At 39.5% G+C, this 17,140-nt stretch overlaps 4 protein-coding genes across 26 annotated transcripts in view; all 4 read right to left on the reverse strand.

Moving 5' to 3' along the window:
- Nucleotides 1-2,392, reverse strand: part of LOC144006415 (uncharacterized) — a 59,087-nt gene extending 56,695 nt beyond the window's left edge. For 18 of the 22 annotated variants that reach the window (XR_013279810.1, XR_013279809.1, XR_013279812.1 and 15 more), the window contains exons 1-2: nt 2,319-2,378; nt 780-884 (exon numbers count right to left, since the gene is read on the reverse strand). Coding sequence is in view for 8 of the 22 variants with exons in the window: in XM_077505255.1 (XP_077361381.1) it covers nt 780-821 (42 nt within the window). In the remaining 14 variants the exon portion in view is untranslated. Of the gene's footprint in view, nt 1-779; nt 885-2,318 lie in introns of those variants that run through there. The other 4 variants (XM_077505261.1, XM_077505260.1, XM_077505258.1 and 1 more) reach the window with 2 other exon arrangements.
- A 1,566-nt stretch (nt 2,393-3,958) lies between these two features.
- On the reverse strand, nt 3,959-11,918 carry LOC144006562 (pterin-4-alpha-carbinolamine dehydratase 2). The gene is made up of 4 exons (XM_077505462.1): nt 11,621-11,918; nt 10,871-11,002; nt 5,194-5,274; nt 3,959-4,261 (listed from the first exon to the last, which is right to left on the reverse strand). The coding sequence occupies exons 1-4, from the start codon at nt 11,729-11,731 to the stop codon at nt 4,166-4,168; spliced, it is 420 nt and encodes a 139-aa protein (XP_077361588.1). The 5' UTR covers nt 11,732-11,918; the 3' UTR covers nt 3,959-4,165.
- Nucleotides 11,919-12,785: 867 nt separating this feature from the next.
- txndc15 (thioredoxin domain containing 15) lies at nt 12,786-15,925 on the reverse strand. Its single transcript, XM_077505461.1, has 6 exons — nt 15,731-15,925; nt 14,993-15,273; nt 14,795-14,932; nt 14,551-14,714; nt 13,152-13,282; nt 12,786-13,073 (listed from the first exon to the last, which is right to left on the reverse strand). The coding sequence occupies exons 1-6, from the start codon at nt 15,813-15,815 to the stop codon at nt 12,877-12,879; spliced, it is 996 nt and encodes a 331-aa protein (XP_077361587.1). The 5' UTR covers nt 15,816-15,925; the 3' UTR covers nt 12,786-12,876.
- Nucleotides 15,926-17,040: 1,115 nt separating this feature from the next.
- The window catches only part of c18h5orf24 (chromosome 18 C5orf24 homolog), a 4,431-nt gene continuing 4,331 nt past the window's right edge, over nt 17,041-17,140 (reverse strand). For both annotated transcript variants that reach the window (XM_077505796.1, XM_077505795.1), the window contains exon 2: nt 17,041-17,140. This exon is cut by the window's right edge. The gene's annotated coding sequence lies outside the window, so the exon portion shown is untranslated.

Raw genomic sequence — 17,140 nt, forward strand, 5'->3', positions numbered from 1 at the left:
GTCATACTGTCAAGAATTGGCTGTAGAATTTACAGTATTAACGGGTAAAAATCTCAAAAATCTGTGCTGCATATATAGGCCTATACTATTTTTTTGAAATACATTTTTTACTGAATATAAATTTCATGCTGTATTCGTTTACAGTAACTTGAGAATACTGTATTACAGTAACTAATTTCTATACAGTAAAAAAAAAAATTACACTAAAATGCTGTAATAGATTTTTACAGTAATTAACTGAGATTTTAGCTGGCAACTTTTTTTGCCAGTTATTTACTGCAAATTATACAGTCAATTCTTTATAGTGAACATAGACAACATGTAACAAAATTGTGCATTTTTAGTCCATGAAATTAATTTTGTAATTATTGTTGGAGGTCAACATGTAAGAAATTGCAAAAATCTTTCTGCAGTTTCATTTTAATTGCTTCAGTGAGGAAAAAAATATTTGGATTTTTTTTTTTTTTTTTTTAATGGGGACTTTTTGTTTTAATAGTGGGTTTTCCACATTTATTTAAACTTCGTATTTATCAACATTTTAATTCCTTTTACAAATGTGTTTCTTATGAAAGACATTTGCACTGATAGGCATCACGTGCCTGCACTATCACACGCTACTACACGCACTGTAGCTATAGGAGCATATTCTATATGTTCAAGGGTACAATATTATTATCATTGTTCATGTGTCAAACGTGAATGTTTGCAAAAAGGCTTCCGTGTGCTTCCCAACAAGTCCCAACAGTGAAAAAACAGCCAACTTGCGTCACATTCTTTACCTGGGCGCGGTGGGGGGGTGGACAGAGGCAGAGGGAGGGCATCGCTTCACACAATGTGGGAAAACTGACGTCTGTGAGGCACCACTAGGACAGCACACGCTTGACCTGCCAGCGTGGTGACAACAAAACTCGTCAGTTTGGGACAAACAGACCGGAAAGGAGCAAAATGGACTATAAGGCACAACACAAGAAAATCTTACACCAAATAAGTTAGCTCAGCCACAAAACAGAAAAACGCCTTTATACAGCGTCTACCAGACACCTGTTGTATCAATGCGTTTTATATTAAAAAAACAAACAAACAAACATAGCATTTCTATTGAATGAATAATCTCAATAATAATACTCGAAAAGTGACTCGCGATACAAAAGGGGGTTCACTGAAATGAAACAGAACCATGATGACGACAGCAACTCGCCTTCTGCTCTGCTGACGTCACAGCTCGAAAACTCCAGCTGCACGCACACATACACACACAGTAGGCCTACCGGCTGGTTCTGCTCGGTCCAAACGTGTCATTTAGTGCGTAAGTGAGCCTGTAATCAAACGCTCCTATTGCAGGGGGTTGATTATTATTATTATGGTGATTATGTTTCTCTTAAACTGAGCCGTCGGCACAGCCCAAAAGCCAACAGGCTGCTCGCATGCCGGTGTCCTTAGCTGGCCCAAAGCCCAACAGAAGCCGGTTTCAAAGTCGGAATTTTGCCTACCAACCAAGTTCCGATGCCAAACTCCATTGAAAAAAATCTGCCACTTAAAGGTGTATTCAAAGATCTTCTCAAAAAGTTGAAGCCAAACATCCGTTTGTCATTAAGGTAGATTGATTGATGAGATTGAGAACCAATTTTCAAGATGATCCACCCAGAAGATGGAGAGACAAAAGATCCTTGAATACACCTTTAAGTTTAAGTGACTTACTTCTGGCGTGCAAGCTACTCATATATTCATTCATTCTCCATACTTGGTCATTTTAGTGTAAAAAGTACACTTTTAAATAATGCATAACAAAAACCCTCACTGTTTTAGTTAACATTGTGTTAACTTTATGATTCCATTTGTCCGCCATCTTATTTCACCAAATGCCACTGAAAAAGCAGCTGAGTTAAAGTCGACCTACATGTTTGTCACCTCTTTTTAAGCTAAAAACAACCAATGCCTCAAGATTGCATTTCATATACTGCATATTGTGGCCCATTTTACACACGGTAGCATTTTTGACAGAGCATGTAGACCGCATTTTTTATTTTTACAAAAATAGAGGAGGGAAGTTGGAACACAGAGCCAAACGGCAATTAAAATGGCCACCGTTCAACCAAACAGAAGCGCAAGCTAACTGCTAACACAGTACACCTGTTAGCACATTCACTAGCCAAACAAAACAAAACAGGTGTTAGCATAATACTGCTTGTGGGGAGTGTTTTTCAACCAAGTTATGCTGTAATTCATCCAAATGGTTCAGTTCTGTCAATTTTGCTTCCATGTACAAAATGGCCGCCAATAAGACATGGAGAAGGTGAGCTTGCAAAAGGCTGTCTTACCTCCACTTGTTCCAACTGGCAAACGGTGCTAGCATGCTTCTGGAGGCTTCTTGTAGCAACCTATGACAAAGGGGCGGGGCCTTTCAAATTGGTCACATGACCTCAATGCCGAAAAGCTCATCGTGGGGAGTCTCCACAATAAAATAAAATTAATAAATTAAAGCTAAAATTAAAAAGAAAAAAACAATTTAAGATACAACTAAATTTAAATAAAACTAATAGATCCATATAAACAAAAATACAATCATGTAAAATGACTACGCATTATAGCGCCACCTGTTGCTTTGCACTTGACAGGCTGCTAAATGTTGCGGCTGCTTCACGGGACTGAAGATTTATTATGAAATATTGGCCAGTGCGATCCAGACACAATAGTTGCAAGCTGTTGCACACAAGAGTCCAACTTGACGCAATCAGACAGTATGAAGTTGCATGTGTGTGCACACTCATTTTAGGATTAAGCTGAGCTGACTCGTCGGGCTGCAGCCACCCAATGAACTGTCTGTGTGCGCGTGTGGCTGAGCAAAGAGGTTGACGTGCACGCAGCGTGTCCACGATTAGTCAACGCTGGTCCGCCGCAGAGATGCTGGCGCCCCACTCAGTCCATAAATACAACAAAAATACATGTCAAGAAACATGTTAATACACAAATGACACAACATGCAATTAAATTCTAATTAATTGCTTGAAAAAAAAAAAAAAGTCATCGGCTCAAGAAGGCAACACACCACCGAGTGAAGAAAAATATTTTCAATTAAACAAATAAGTATGACATAATGTTTTGGGCTCTTTAACCCCCACTTTTTTTTTTTTTAAAGCTCTCACTTGGTCTAAAAATCTGAAAAATGTCTTGCCTGATTTTTATGTTGTTTTATTTTATTCATTTTATTTTATTCTTTTTTGGATGTGTGTGTGGGGGTGGGGGTCATATTTTTCAGATATAAATTCTTAAAATGCTTAAAAATAATAATAAATAAAATAAAACTAAAATAAAACAGATTTTGCACCAAGTGAGAGCTCTTGTCGCGGTGAGCTTTCTTTGGAGCAGAATATTGCTGATGTGGCTTCTTCCTTTTTTATTTTTTTTTATTTTCGAGTCTTATCTTCTTGCGGTACCGACAGACTCAATCCGGGTCAGGACATAATCAAGTGTAAATCAAATCATTTCACATCCCCACGTCACAAAACCCACAAATGAACCCAGAGAATTGCAGGCTCATGATAAAGCTATGCGGTTGCCCGCCTAGTTCGATTGAATCTGCAAAAAAAAAAGATAATGCGCGTCTTCACTTGCATCACAAGATAAGTAACAAAGAACTTATATTATCATCAAGTAAAATACTGCTATAAAACCATGAACTCGTGAATGGAGAAGGCTATGCGGTCATCTGCAAGGCCACTTTCGCACACCTTTCACCCCCAAACGACCCTTCAGGTTTCTGACGCCAATAAAAAAAATAACAATAAAAGTAATTTTAGTGCACATTTTCCCAGATGTCATTAAGGTTTCTGATTGACAAATAAAATAAAATAAAATTAAAAAAAAAAACAGAAAAAAAAAAGTTTGTTACATTACCTTTATTCAATTGAAAACAAATTAATAAAGCTATGTATTAGTTGATGTAAAAACCACAAGTGTCTGACGAAACAATTTATTTTATTTATTCGCACTAAGCACAACCAAGTACAACAAGAGCTAGCAAAGCATCACAGAGGAATGCTAACGCTGAGCCTGTGCGTAAACGACCGCCAGCCAGCTAACACAAACACTGTAAATAACTTGAACACAAATACAGAAAATAAAAACAGTACAATTATATATACAGAAAATATATATAATTTTTAAATTACATGTTAAGAGCGACCTTATCAATAAACTTGGCCATCTTGATGTCTCTCTTGGACAGCCCGCCGCAGTCGTGCGTCGTCAGTGTGATGTGCACCTGTCACACACGCACACACATTTCATTGGGGGGGAAAAAAAAAAAAAAGGATTTACATGAATTTAATTTGGCATTTCATTTATCGTCTTAGTAATGTATGTTAACTTTTATGTCCAACAGTATTCTTGCATGTTTTCGGGATTTACAATTGTCATTAAAGGGATACTTGACTCATTGAGCCATTTTCAGCAGTAAAAAGTTAGTATTTTGTCCAGAATAAATTATTGTTAACATAAACAATTAATACCTTTAAAAACTTTTTTTTTTCCACTTGCTGTTAGGGATGTAACGATAACGGCAATATCATGATACAACGATATTAAAACTGCTACAATATATCGCCATCCTCATGTCAGGATATTAAAAGCAGAACATATGTTTAAAAAGTCAGGTTGATTTCCATTTGTGTAGTTCTAGCACCCTCTGGTGGCTAGTTTTTTTTTTTTTAGTGCAGTTTAATTTGAATAAGGCATGTTTTGGCCCTTCTATGTTTAATATGCAATATTAAGTGTTATTAGAGATTGTAGGTTGTTTATATGTATTGCTGTAATGTACAAAAACAATGTTTTTTTTTGTATAAGATCATTTTTTTTAACAATATTGTGACCCTTTTTTGTATCGCCAACCTCTCCAGAATATTGTCATAATTATCGTATCGTGACCTTCATATCGTGATATCGTATTGTGATGTTTGGATATCGTTACATCCTTACTTGCTGTTGACATCAACTGTGCTGAGGAAGTCGGTCACGACCAATCATGTTTTTCAGTTTGTTAAAAAAAAAAAAAAAAAAAAAAAAAACATTCAACCAACAAAATATAACTACAATGAAAGAAACTCTCGTGTGTCGTTTTATTTTTTTGAGTGCTTGGAATGTGTGTGTGGCCTCTTCATATCGCCATGACGACAAGTGCACGTTTGTGCGTGTCACCTTGTTGTAAGTGTTGAACCACTCGGGGTGATGGTTCATCTTCTCGGCCTGCAGCGCCACACGCGACATGAAGCCGAACGCCTGAAAACAAGCCACGCCACAAAACGAGAATCATCAAACAACCAAGAAGCTAAACTTTTTTCACGATAACCTGTTGGAAATTCACACTACAAATGATTATTTGTAATTTTTACAGACAGGTTTGTGGACTTAAATTATCTTTTAAATATTTGCGTTATACGTTATTTACTTATTTATTTTTTTAACTGCAGCAAATATTTTCATTTTTATTGTAATTTTGTCTTTATGGGGCTTTAAATTCCAAGTTATTTATATTTTGGACAGTATATATTTTGTAAAATTCTAAAAATATAAATTCAATTTCATGCATCAGTGGAAGGAAAGCCCATTGAGAAATTTACGATGTTTACAACAAAATACAAGAAAAATTAAAAGTACAAAAAAAGTTAGAACATTTTAAAGAAGGTAATATTAAAGAAAATAAATGTAATTAAAAACAAAATCAACTAACATTTACATGTAACCTCTCACAAGTTAGGACGAACAATAAGATTGACTGCAATACAACACACACACAAAAAAAAAATCATACACGTCTCTTCCTGTGAAAAATATTTTTTTTCCAAATACCAATGAGCACATCTGACAGCACGTGCACACACAGGAAATGGCGGCCACGCACACACGCTTCCTATTTGGCGTTTGGCATGTGGCACTCGCCAATCAGGACGCATGCAGCCATTACGCTTCTTGTAATTATCTACAAAGTCCCGAGCGAAATCCCTCGTCATTGCCCACCGCGAGGAAAGGGCCGGCCGGGCCCATTTCGGAGCAATTTCCCACTGCAATCTCAATTAAGCCCCTAAACACTTCCTCCCTGCCTAATTAGATCAACTGAAAGGCCATTGTTTACATGACAGCCCCGTGCCACCTGACATGACCAAACACCATTACTCGCACAGGAAATTGAGTTGGGCAGCTTCATTTCTTTCCAGTTTCGGTAAAAAAGTCGCCGCTCCGAGTCCGACGGCGAAAGGCGACCCGAGCGTCCAATTGGTTATCAAGCCCCGCCGATCAATTTAAGTAATTGGCATATTCCTGCAACTTGACCCGGCTGCCACCAATTTGGCGTCCGAGGGGGTCTGCTTTGTGTCAGCGTCGTGTCAGCTGTTGTCCTCGCTCAACTCGGACGAGCCTGTTGCATTGAGCGCTTAGTTTCCTGTCGTACACGAAAAAAAAAAAAAAAAAAAAAAAAAGCACGTCCGATGGCTTTTGGGGAGGTTGTTTGATTCTCCTTAGCGGAAATGCTAATGTTGTTAGCATTAGCAAACCTTTATTCTTGCAGCACAGGCACAGCTTTGGACTTAGGCCACTATTACGATAAACATTTTAAAACTAAAGCTTTAAACTTAGACCATTATTACAGTATGAAATATGTATTAGCATAAACAGCATCAAGTCCAAGTCATGAAGAAGTAATTTGCTTCAAAGCTAGCACATAGCTCACTTAGCAACAAGGTATATGGTTCATGTTAGCCTCAGTGAAACCGCTAACACTATTAGCATGGTGCACTTACATTACCAACAGCGTTAGCCCATTTTGATCTTAGCTACACTTGATTGGAAAAATGGCCACAATTATAAAGCACTTTTGACAGGAGAAGTAATTTATACCAAGAAGAAAAAAAAACAACAAAAAAAACACCACCTTTCACAGTATGGTCCTTTTTTGTCTTAGTGAAACAGTTCATGCAAATAGCATTAGCACATTTTGCTAATGGCTTCAGTTGACTAATTGGGAGCATTACCACAATAATGTAACAACATTTGTTTATAAGGTCAGTTTGTTGCGGTTCTGATATTTGTTTGACGGGAGAATATTTTCTTCAAAGCTAGCAGCTAGCTAGCTTGTCAACGCAAAACAATTCCAAAGTATAGCTCTTTTTAGCTATAGCAAAACGATAACACACTTAACATTTTGAACAGTGTTCGCTTATTTCAGTCACAGCTAGATGTGACCGTTGTCAAGATTGTTAGAATAATAAAAAAACATGTTTTGTCTTAACAGGTGTACCCAACATTGAGGTATAGGTGAGCACACAACTCGGGTTGAGAGGACGGTGGAATGTGAAACCAAACAAGAAGAAGCGGACGTAACATGAACCCTGAGAAGAAGAAGTAAATCTGGGAGACAAAAACAAAGTTTGGGTGTGAGTGCTAAGGTTGGGTGGGGGTCCACTAATCCCAAAGCATAAATGATTGGGAATTGAATGTCCAGAGAGGCCGCCAGACGTCGGCCTTCTCCCTCGGGGGCAGTAACGGGAGTGCTGGGACACAATGGTGGCCAAGTGGTGGTGGTGGGAGGTGAGCGGGTGGGGGTCAGCCCACTAACGGCCCCCCACTTGGACACGGGACCATGTCAACAGGGGTCAAGGACTCGGCCAGTTGAGACTTTGTCAATTTGGGCTTTTCTTGACAAATCAGCAAAATCTGATTTGCAGACCACACCGGAAGTGTCCGCTAGCCAATCGCAAGGTTTTTTTTTTGTTTTAAATACTATACAACCCTATTTGTTAGAGAATAAAGGCACCTTTTTCAGAATTAGTCGGAGCAATATTTGGAGAAATTGTTAAAATAACAATGGTGCCAAAATTTGTACAAATTAACCTGCAAAAAATTGCTCCTCAAAATCAGAAATTTGGAGCTCAAAATTGCTCCACACAAAAAAAAAGCCTTGTGACATATGGAGAGAGACGAGCTTGTGGGAACTTGAACCAAATGACGTCATTTCAGCCAATCACAAACCTGAAGAAAGCTCATTGCGAAAAAGGTGCCCAAAACACCGATCACCACCTCCTCCCTGGCGGTGCAGCTGTCAAAATCAGATAATTTGACATGACGCTCCGCAGGCCCCCACCTCCAATAATCAGAACCGCACCAGTCAACCCCCTCCCCTCCCTCCCCGTCGGCCATTTTGCAGCTATTACGGCGTGATTGTCACAGTAACCGGGATGAGACGCTCCGACCGCGGCCGCCGCCTGGAAGGAACACATGTCTGTTATTTACAGATCGGCTTTCCGCCGCCGCGCCGTCCAAAAGGGGGCTTAAGACGAGCGCCCGCTCCGCCTTGCCAGGACTAAGTGCATGCAGATTGCGCCTCGCCTCTCGCCGGGCCGTGCGCATACAAACACACACACACACACTAAAATTCTTGTCAGGAGGCCAATCACGCACCCGAGGGTTAGCGCCTGGCCACGCCCCCTTTGGAAGGACTTGAACGGCGGCGGCCAATGAGGCTGATGACGGGGACCGCGCCTCTTACGTCTCATTTGGCCTTCCAGAAGCTTCCAGCTGGCCTAACCTCATCCAAAGAGCTGTACGCGCAGGCTACTTCCTGGTTGACGGAGGACGATGGACCAATGGCGTTCGTCGTTCAATTTCATCTCTTAGCGCATCACTTATTAGCTGGCTACTTTGAGCCAACGTGGAAGGCTTCATGTTCAATTCTGGGCATGGGTCCTTGAGACTTTTCTGTACATCCTGTTATGCTAAACATGTCCACCAAATTTGGTGACCATCAGTGAAACTGGTGTCAGGGGCTGAGTTGTCAAACTTTCCAAGGGGAGCTACTAAAGAAAGTCACACAAAATGGCTGCTTCAAAGCGAAACGACACACTTCCTGTTCAATTTTAGGCATGGGTCCTTGAGACTTCTTAGTGCACACCATCATAATTGACACGCTCAACAAATTTGGTGTCAGTCAGTGACACTTGTGTCCGGGGCTGAATTTTCTGAATCTTTTTAAGAAAGCGCTCAAAATAATTGTACCTAAAATGGCAGCGCCAAACCCAAATGGCAGACTTCGCTGTTCAATTGCGGGCGTAGGTTCTTGAGACTTTTTCATGCGTCCTCTCGTAACCAATTTTGTGTCAGTTGGCCAAACTGATGTCGGGGGACGAATTTTTAAAACTTTCCAAGGGGCAGGACTGAAAGGATAATAATTAAAGTGATTGCAAGACTATAGGATTGCTTTGCTAAGCCAGAATTTCTGGCTTGGATGACATTCAGATTAAAACAAAATATATATATATATATATATATATATATGCACGTTGTTTCATACATATACGTATAGAGTAATCCCTGAAAGTTTGTGTCCGCTCCAAAACAGAACCGTCGCGGCCAAATGCGAAGCAGATGGTCGCATCCGTAAACAACATTAACGTATAAACACACTTTTTTTTCAAAAAGTAACATTAAAAAAAAAAAAAAAGGACGCCATCACGCTCCCATCTTTCCAATGGGATCGGACACAGCCTCTCGGAACGTATTAGCTCCTCGTGAGCCTGATGAGGAAAAGTGAGCTACCGGCGGGAGCGGTCGCCCGACACTTTCCACTCGCTCTAATCAAAGGAAAATAAACTGGGGGGACAAGCAAGCAGGTCCAGCTGGAAGCGCTTCAATTATATGAGGGGAGTGCAGCTTTGACGCCACCTACAGGCCATCAGGGGGAATGCAACAAGGAAATGCTTGGAAGTGCTTCATAAAAACGAAATAACTTCTGAGTTAATCCCACATATAATCTGGGTACAGTGACTAGTTTTTATAGAAATTTGCTACTTTTTTTATTTGCTTTTATACTTGGAAACGTAGCATTTCGTTCTATTTCATTGCCTTTCTGGTAGAGGTCATTAACATTATATTTCAAAAGAAAATGCATTATTTTATTTTGTACACAATTAAAAAAAAGAAAAAAAGTCTCAGCCTTTTTTCCTTTTTACAGTTCTAAGACTCATCACATCCTTATGTGGTTCTCTGTTTTTAATGGGATGGCTCTCTAAATGTTCTAAACTCCTGTTTCCATGCCAATAAATCTGCCCGCAGGACTTGAGGATGGAGCTCAACTTGCCATGTTGTGCTTCTGTGCGTCGCATCCAAATTGGAATTGTCATTTTCATGAGAACTTCTTTTGTTTTGTGGGCAAAACGAGGCCTCCGCATGTCTGATGAAAAATGAGTTTCATGATGAGTTTTGCCAACGTTTGTCCAGACTGAGACAACATCAGGCTTTTTTTTTTTTGTAATGCTGGCCAGATGAAACTTTTTAACCAATTTGATTTGTTTGCGAAAGGAAGGGCCACCTGGCTCGTGTCAGCCTAACGCGGGGTGACACGCAGTGGTAAGGGGAGAGGAGGAGGCAGTCCATGGGGGGCCGTGGGGGCGGGGCCCCCACTTTAAAAGCGGAGAAGTGTAAAAAGGGCAAAAACAGCACGCTTCCCAGGGGCTAAAACAAGCGGCGGGATTAGAGGAAGTCCACTAAGTGGCCTTGAGCGCTCCCACCAAATTTTATACAACTTGGGTGTCTTTTTATTTATTTTTTTAAACAATAGCGCTAGTTTATGTTCTGTCTTTAAATGTCGCCAATTAAAATTTGTTTGCAATTTGATTTTTTTTTTTTTTGCAAATTTGTTTTCATTATATAACACAGCTAAAATTGTTAGAATAGTAGCAGTTCCATAAGTTTAACGAGAATGACACACAATTTTAATTTGGATAGAAAGAAAATCTCTCTAAAAATATTTTTTTCTTTTTTGTAACTTTACTCAAAACATGACTATAATTTACAACATTTAGCATTTTAGATTCTGTGACCTCACCTGGTTGAAGGTTTTAAAGTGAAGTTCCTTGTAGATGGCGTCTCTGTCCTCCACTTCCATCCAGCCCGTGGCTCTCAGCTCCATCACATGCTGGTCCCGGTCGGCCGGAGCAAGCCAATGAGAGTCAGATGACTGCACAATAATGCATTTTAAATACATTTTGTTATTTTAAAAACACAAATGACACTTTTGTTTCGTGAGTGCGATGCCCAATGGATCCACTAGGTGGCAGTAATGAAAACCGACACTGCTGAAGGTTGGGACCAACGAACTAAACACCATGAATGACCAACAAGTATATGACATGCTGTACATTACTATTATTAACCAAACTCAGAATTTATCAGCAATTAAGGCTCGTTTTCTTATATTTTAATTTTTATGGCTCAATCTTCAATTCGACTTCATAAAGTTGACACACAAAACAGAAAGACCTGGAAAATAAACACGTATATAACACGACCAGTGGTCCCACAGTACACAGAAAACATTAATAAAAGTTGAATTACTTTTCGGATACCTGCCCATATATTCCAGCCGATCTAAACGATGCATCCTACATTACTCGAAAACAGTTTTAAATTGTGTTTATTAGCACTACATTACGACCGCAGACATTGTCGTTATATCAACGATTTTTCCAATGAAATAAGGCGGAAGTAATACGTCACAGCACGACCACGCGGGTGCACAGTTGAACACTTACTAATTAAAAAACGAACACGCAACGTGGCTATGTTATTTACTCACCATTTTAGTAGAGTAGTTCCTGGAGATATGAGCCAGATTGAGGCCGCTGAGCCCGAGCAGACCGCGGGGCCAAAGGCTGCTGGCTGCCGGGCTAAATATTAACCAGGACATGCTGCGGAGCTCCGTGGGTTGTCCTGCTCGTTGTGAACTCCTGCTGTACCCTCACAACAAAAATGTCACACACGCTACTTATCTACTGGCCCAGCACGGGAACTGTTCACGCTACTGCCGGTTTAAAATGACCTCTTTCTCCATTCATATTCAAATCACATAGCTCGCTTTAAACTACCGGTAAATATTTGGCTTCAGATTTTGTGCCTGATTTTAAAAAATAAATCACGAAATCCAGTTGACTATGTTCACTGAGATGAAGCAAGTCACACTGAAGCCCACACTTGGAAAAACGTTTTATTTTTAAATTCCGGATTTCACAGGTCAGCTCTGTTTCCGTTTCCTGTTTGCGACGTGCGGCCCACGTCCCATTTCTTGCTCTTCCGTCTATGTGCCCCTCGGTTGTGCGTTCCATCTATGCGGTGCAAGTGTGTAGTGTCTATCTGTCAGTTGTCCAAAGCAGTTCAGAGAGCTGAGAAGCCCTCTTGGGGGGGGCGGCACTGGTGGGGGTCCGAGTGTTGGAACGCGGCCAGCTGTGCCCGGAAACGGCGCTGATGTATTAAACCAGGAAGTCGGAAGTGTACGGCATCTAATCCATTAAGGAACTGAAATTGAATAAATATTTGAGTAAACGTCACATGACGTCAATTATTATTATTTTTGTCTCAACTCCATCTCGTGATAATGGCTGTTGATGAAGATATTTTGTCTTTACAATAGCCATTTTATTTAATCATTTATCACCCCAAACGTCTTCGAATTAGTAGATTAATAACGTAGCTATTCACAATAGTACTGTACTCCTGTCTCCAGTGTGGACTCGGGTACAAATTTACCGACGAGAATGAAGTCATATGCGCATTGCGCAACTAAAAAAAAACAACAACAAAAGTGTGCAGTTCCATTTTTTTGTCAACAGGTGGCAGTAGTGATTCAAAATTCGATTTTTCTGCATTGAGTAGCTTTAAGAAATTGGTACATTTGTGCAACAAGCAACTTGAATCAGTTTTTTGGCCTCTATGTCCCGACCCCCATTTAGAGCTCACACACTTCATAACTCTCAACGCAACGCCTTTAATACAAATGTTCGTCATGACTGCATGGCGAAAACCCGACCGTCAATTCCTTTTCGTCCAGCATTTGTGTCAGTCCTGATGTTCGTGCTCGTGTCCGGGAATGAGCCAGCGGATGCTTTCGGTGCGAAGGATCCCATAGCTGGTGAATCCGGCGATGAAGAGCACGGAGAACACCAGCAGCCAATCGATGCCCTTGACCGGCACGCCGGCCAGGGGGCCCAGGCGATCGGCGGCCGTCACGTTCCTCTCCGGCCCCGTCTCCAACCCTTGGAAAAAAAAAATAAGCGCGCGGTTCTGATTATGTTTCCACGCAGGTTTTGGACGTGCACGCGTTCGGTATTCACCCGTCTGGTTGGTGATGAAGGAGGCCAGCGTGTCCAAGGTTCTCTCGGTGTGGTTGAAGCGAGCCATAGGTTTGGCTCCTTGGAAGAGGAGGATGTTGGGCACCGCCACCGTCCCGAATCGTGTCGACAGACTAACAAAATAAGGCTTTCATTCTTGCCCTCGTTACAATTTTCAATTGACCATTAGGACATGAGCTTGCGTGGTGGTTGGCAGACATTTTGTGACGCACACTAGCACTACCTACAGGATGTGAGTGGAACTGAACTGACTGGAAGCTAGCCGTCTACTCTGAATTTTTGTTGACACCAATATCACTTCTGTATAACACACTTTCAAACGTCTTTATTCCGCTTAATATCAAAATAATTATACTTAAATTCACATTTAAAATCATCCCCAAAGGCTCATGTATTCAATGAATTACCAAAGACTAAAACAAAGGACATTTTAGCTATTATTATAGTTTCATCAACATAAAATGTTTGTTAATTTTTGTTTTTAAAGCATTTATTTATATTTTATTTCATTACAATTGTTTTTTGAATTTTAATTTTTTCACTAGTTTTCGTTAATTAAAATAACCTTGGTTGACACTGAACCCACAAGTGTATGGAGAACCAAAACTGTCAAAATTCAAAATAAATAAATGACTAAATAAATAAATGAATGACTAAAAGTGAAAATAAAAACAGATATAAAAAGATATAATATATAATAAATATAAATAGAAATAAAAAGAACAATATATATATATATATACACATACATAAATACATTTGTACTTAATTTTTGAATGATATTTTTTATTTCCGTTTTTAATTTCACTCTTAGTCATTTATTTATGTATTTAATTAGTCATTTATTTATTTATTTATTTATTTAATCATTTATTTTTCATTTTTGCAGTTTTGGTCCGTACTCTGCCAAGTCGAAATGTTATTCAAATGAGGGGGCGGTCCTTAGCATGTCTTGGGTTGGACTTCGCCGTTGCAAACTGCCTGTCATTGGTTGAGTGAGCAGCCCCTCATTTGAATAACATTTTGACTTGGCAGTACGGACCAAAACTGCAAAATTAAAAAATAAATGACTAAACAAACAAACAAATAAATAAATGACTAACTAACTAAATAAATGACTAAATAAATAAATGTGAATATAAAAACGGATCTAAAAATATATATAATTCAAGTTTCAAGTAGTAAATACAAATGTATTTATATTTATGTATATATATTCTTTTTATTTCCATTTATATATTTTTGGGGGATATAATTTTCGAATTAGATTTTTTTTACATCCGTTTTTATTTTCACTTTTAGTCATTTATTCCTTTTGAATTTTGTCAGTTTTGGTCCTCCATACAAGTGGATGGCAGACGGCGGTGTCAGTGGCGCTTACCTGCTGTGCTGCGATGCGTCCAGGGCCAGGAATTGCACGGCGGGAAAGACCCGAGGCAGGGCGTTGAAGTGCGGCGCCAGGCCAGCTGAGAACTGGCACCAGGCTGTGAAGAACAGCACCATGGAGCACTCGCTGCCGTTGACGTTCAAGAACTCCATCAGGTCCTGAGGGCAACACCAACGTCACTCTACTTCATCCCCCTCGCTGAAGAGTGCTCCCGAGTGTGAAGTTAACGGCCTGTCACCTGAGATGCATTAAGGACGTTGACGGCCAAGGTGTCCACGTCGGTCACGTTCCTCTGTTCGCAGTTGACCTTGAAGGTCTTGGCGGCCTCGGCGATCTTCTCCTCGGCGGAGTGAGCGTGGACCATGTCCAACGTCACCTAAGCCACCGCAATGTTCACAAAATGTCTACAGGTACAACCGATTATGTGTCGTCTTACCTGCTGGGACGTCTCGGAGCTGTCCTCCTCGGCACGACATTCTCGGCCGTCGTCACACGGCGGCGAGAAGCCCGACTGGAAGTCTTTGGCGTTCTTGGGGAAGAGAGACTCCATGTCAGACGAGTCGATGGGGGGCTCGCTGCCCATCACGGCGTCAGCCATCTCGGCAGTCTTGAACTGACGCTTGAGGAACCTCGGATCCTCGCCCTCCGCAAATTCCGGGATGTCCTCGGACGATGTCGCTACTACTTCCTCTTCAGACAGCTTGGGCTCATCATGCTCTGGGAGAGAAAGCGAGTTAGCAAATGATCAGGATCGTTATCACTTATCAGGTTCCTGTAGAGCTTGCTGATGAGCTGATCTTTTGAATCAGGTGTGTTGGAGGAGGAATGAGACCCATGCAAGTCTAACCTATCAAATTAAGTACAAACAGAAATTGTCATAAATTACCATTGAAATTAAAATAGAGTGTTTCTACTTATTAAATCTGTGAGATGCATTCATGTAACAACGTCCTCATTATTGTGTTTGCATTGTATTTGTAAAAAGGAGAGTTTTAGCTTTATCCAGTGTACCTGATGTTGTGGCCAGTAACGACAGATTGCTAAGACTCTAAACGCATATTACAACTTACTCATGTACAAAAATACATCTTTATGGAGAAACGTGAAATTTAAACTGCCTTCTGAACCGTCATGTTTTGCTAACAGGGTAACTGCTAAGCTAGTCGTTACTTACCTTGAGATGTCACCGCCCAAAAGCCCAACACGAAAATTAGTAAGACAGAAGCCGGTTTGAGATTTGTCGAAACAATCCTCGACATGTTTATTAAAATAATAAAAGCTGTGTGCTGCTACTTTTAAGACATGATTGAGTCGGTGTGTGAGTCCGTGGTGTCGAGTCTATTAGGACACGGTGTAACATTTTAAGCCATCCGCCACTAAGCTCGTAACGATGGTTCCGCTTTACTAAATAGCCTTATTGTTTATTTTTATTGAATCGGAAATGATTTATTTACCGAAAATGGTGTGACACATGATTAAATATACAAAAATACGTTCTAAAATAACTGCGAACACAAGTTTTTACCTAACCCACTTTTTTTCTTAAATTCATAATTTTGTTTTTTATTATTCAAACATATTTTCCATCATGTGACATTTTTAATCGTCCAAATAATCCAGTTTTTGTAAATATTTACTCCAGTAGCATAAACAATAAAAGGCTGTGAAATGTGTTGCAAACAGTGAGAAAACCCAAAATCTTTCACTTTTTGTCTTTATTACACAACTATTTGACATTCCACAACAACCATGCAGGAGTAAAATGAACAACTATATATACAAAGATTTTTTTTGTTTTTGTTTGTCGTTTTGTTTCACACTGTATCACATTTCACACTTAACGTTGTAGACATTATTTACAATCCTTGTTCTAACGTTCTAATGATGGCAGCAAGACAAGATGACTTCAAACCAAACATAGTCCATTCTTGTCAATATTTCAGTACAAAATCACGTCCTTCATGACCAAAATGTGTTTATTTGTAAGATGAGGTGCATTATATTAACCGTATGAAAACATAAATGTTTATTATTACAGTATATTCACAGGTGCATCTGAATAAATTAGAATAATGTGGGGGATAGTTACTAGACTCGCTGCACAATATGTGAACATCCACAATATGGACACCATTAAAAATATATAATAAAATAATATAAAAAAAATTATCCTTCAATCACATCAAACAAATTTCAAGTTATGAAAACATACATTCACAAGGTGTTTTTGAACAAACAAAAATCAAGAAATGGAAAATAATGTATGTATAATGTCTGTGAAAATGATTTGAAAAAGTAAAGCAAGAAAGTACATAAAAGTACAAGGAACTTGTAAAAGAAAAAGAAAAAAAAGTGAAATGCATATATAGATTCACGACACAAAAAGTAAAATATTTCCGGATTTAAAAAATAATACTTTTGGTGAATAAATGCTAAAGCTGAAGAAAAATCCCAAGTTTACAATCTCAAGAAATTTGGATATTAAAAAAAAGAAAAAAAAAAGAAAAAAAAAAGAAATGATTTTTGTTATAGAAATCAGGTAGAAATCCTCCTTTTGATAATCATTTTATTAAACTCTACAAGC

Source organism: Festucalex cinctus, chromosome 18, assembly GCF_051991245.1.
Source record: "Festucalex cinctus isolate MCC-2025b chromosome 18, RoL_Fcin_1.0, whole genome shotgun sequence".
NCBI lineage: Eukaryota > Metazoa > Chordata > Actinopteri > Syngnathiformes > Syngnathidae > Festucalex > Festucalex cinctus.